General features: G+C 47.5%; 1 protein-coding gene across 2 annotated transcripts; it reads left to right on the top strand.

Annotated features, from left to right (window-relative positions):
- The first annotated feature begins 509 nt into the window (after positions 1-509).
- LOC144703225 (uncharacterized) lies at positions 510-2,082 on the top strand. 2 transcript variants are annotated; one of them, XM_078575346.1, is made up of 3 exons: positions 510-597; positions 674-766; positions 858-2,082. In XM_078575346.1, exon 3 carries the CDS (start codon positions 1,421-1,423, stop codon positions 2,012-2,014), a length of 594 nt encoding a protein of 197 aa, XP_078431472.1. In that variant the 5' UTR covers positions 510-597; positions 674-766; positions 858-1,420; the 3' UTR covers positions 2,015-2,082. The 2 variants fall into 2 exon arrangements, with proteins under 2 accessions (XP_078431472.1, XP_078431473.1); XM_078575347.1 differs by having other exon boundaries at positions 524-766.
- Positions 2,083-2,646: the final 564 nt, after the last annotated feature.

The raw sequence follows: 2,646 nt of genomic DNA, 5'->3' as shown, positions 1-2,646 counted from the left end.
CGCAGGATTTGAAAGAACGTGGAAAAGAAAATGCAGTCATTACCAGTTTAGAAGAGAGATGTATCAGGAGAACGAAATGCAGACCGACTTCTTGAAAAGAAATAAGAGGACTCCTGCAGCGGGAGATAAAGCCCAGCAGCTTCACTTCGAGTTTGGGAGTGCTAGTCAGACAGAGAGCAACACATAGAGAGAGAGAGAGAGATAGAAAAAGGAAGAGATGGAACGCTAGAGAGAGAGAGATGATAACGAGAGAGTACACTTGTGAAAGATACTGAAGCGCTGCGAAGAATGCACCTGTCAAAGCCTCAACAAGGTGACGATTCAGTGACTCGTGACGATTCACCTGCCCCATTTAATGATGGTTGGTATTCTGGACGTTTCTTGTGAGTTGTGAGAGAACGCCATTAGAATTTACTCTTGGACTCTTCAAATTCTTGGAAGAATATGTAAGAACCGCCCTCTATAAATAGATGGGATGAATCTGTTCTACCAGCACCAAAGAAGTCATCCTGTTCTTCTGAAACCTCTTCCTCTGCCTGCTATTTCTCGAGTCTTTCTTCTTCAACAGAAAGGGAGCGCTAAGTATACGCCCTTACAGTAAGTTCCTGTTTCGACTCTCTCTCTCTGTCTCGGTCTTTGTCTCTCAAAAATCTCTCCCATTCCATCTTTCTAGGCCTGGAGACGGAAATTCTTACGGGAGGAACAAGGTGATCCCGTTTTGTGTGTATCGTCTGGAGCATCTCCAGGAGTGTTCGTCCGTAGTGAGGTCCGTGTATACTCGGCTAAAATGCCTTTCGTCTCCCTTTTCTTAATCTAGCGTAGATTTGTTTTTCATCTCTCTCTCACCGCATTTTCAGGCCAAACGCTTCCAACTAGTGAAAGAATTGAAACGAGATTTTTTATGGCGGGAGGTTACACGCTCGCTACAGTGGATCTTCCAGACGTTCAGCTCAAAGGCGTCGTCGAGGTGGGTCTCGCGGCCTGCTTTGTTTCGGGCCTGCCTTCTAAAGAAAGACTTAGGATAGTTTCCCCGGACAAAATGGAAGATCCCCATAAACGACTCTGGCTAGCTCTCTCTTACATAAACTGGCCCCGCGACGTAAAGAGGGAGGCGCGCGAGATGCTGGATACAGTGATCGCGCTAATTCTGCGTCACGAGCTCCATAGCCCGAAAGGAGCTGCACCCAACGGAGTCGATCATGATGCTGAAATTTTGGCGATTAATGAAATTGGCTCGGAACTCCCGGCAGGCCCCTACGCAGAGGGCTGCGACGATAGAGTCAAGTTTGTGAAGGAGAAACTCGATGATGAACAGTATTCAGAGTCCGCGTTGCAGCTGGCCATGGCGACAAAGGTGAACTGGTGGTTGACAAATCACCACACATGGTAGACAAAGGCCAAGGGGTACACAGCTAGAGTAATGAGGAACGTCTTCAAGCTGCCAGAGAGAGAGGGCGATCTCCCTAAGGGCCTGGTGAGATCTGTGGACCGAATAGGACAATTCATAATCACCCGGCTCGTCCTTAAGCGTTGGCTGGACGAGGATATTGGGTCTTCAATTCAGAGCGCAGCGATCTCCGAAGATGATCTGAGAAGGGTCCCTGTGGCCACTGAAGACGTCAAGCTCCGAATGAGATGGATACCCGCCGGGGCTGCAAAGGTCGGCCTTGCGTACACGGCCCTTGAGATGTCTGAAGGCCCTTACTCGTCTATCGCTCCTGTTGGGCTGGACTACGATAAACTCAAGGAAGAGTATAATGCCGTGCTGTGTAATCCGTGTCGTTATCACGTGGCTTCTCTCTACCTGACCGGCTCTCCTGCGTTGCCTCTGACGTCTGCCACCGAAGAGATCCAAGCGCTGGCTTCACTTTATATCCATCACGCTGCTCCTGGGTCAACGCCCGCGAGGAACAGTAGCCTTTTGAGGTATGTTGAGGCCAAGGCCGTTCTACCTTACGAAGACTTGAAAATGGCCAGGGTCAAGTCTACCTTGACGAGGGCCACCATCTCTTGAACAATTGTAGACTCGTAGTATCCTTTCTCGCTGGAGCACTCTATGGCAGAATACCCCTTTTTGTGTTCTATCTCATCTCTTTCTCTCTTTTTCAAAAGCGCATATTTACTCCTTCCTCTCTCGCTTTATCTCTTGCTCTTTAAATTCGATTGGTCAGAATCAATTTAAACCCTGATCCATAGTAAGAAAAGAGAGCGAGAGTGACACAACAAGTTAGAGCGAGAGAGAATCGAGAAAGTGTGTGCGGTATTGAGAGATAGAAAATATGAGAATCATAATCAAGGGAGTGAATCAGCAAGAGAGACAGAGACTCTAGATAGAGGGAGAGCAATACAGGGAGAGAGACAGAGATGGAGTTGTAGAGAGAGATGAGAACCAAGAGGAATAGGCGAAGGAAGCGGTAGAAAAGAAGAAATGGAGAGGGAGAGGAACATAATAGAGATAATAAGCAAACGCGAGAAGAGAATATTGTATTGGTTAAATATAGGCCCCAGTTGTGTTGATTAAGTGTCCCTTTCTCCCCCTTTGTCGTTTTTTGCGTCCAGCTCTTGCTTTCTCTTACCATAGTTAAGCCTAACTAACATAAGGTAACTCGTGTCTAGAGAATTGAAATCCCGTCATGGCTTCGTGGA

Source organism: Wolffia australiana, chromosome 5 (genome assembly GCF_029677425.1).
Source record: "Wolffia australiana isolate 7733 chromosome 5, ASM2967742v1".
Lineage (NCBI taxonomy): Eukaryota > Viridiplantae > Streptophyta > Magnoliopsida > Alismatales > Araceae > Wolffia > Wolffia australiana.
The sequence above is the reverse complement of the archived record's forward strand: the minus strand, read 5'-3'. Positions and strand labels throughout refer to the sequence as shown.

Excerpts from the sequence above, each read along its gene's own strand:
- LOC144703225 (XM_078575346.1), top strand. The coding sequence starts at position 1,421 with ATGAGGAACGTCTTCAAGCTGCCAGAGAGAGAGGGCGATCTCCCTAAG.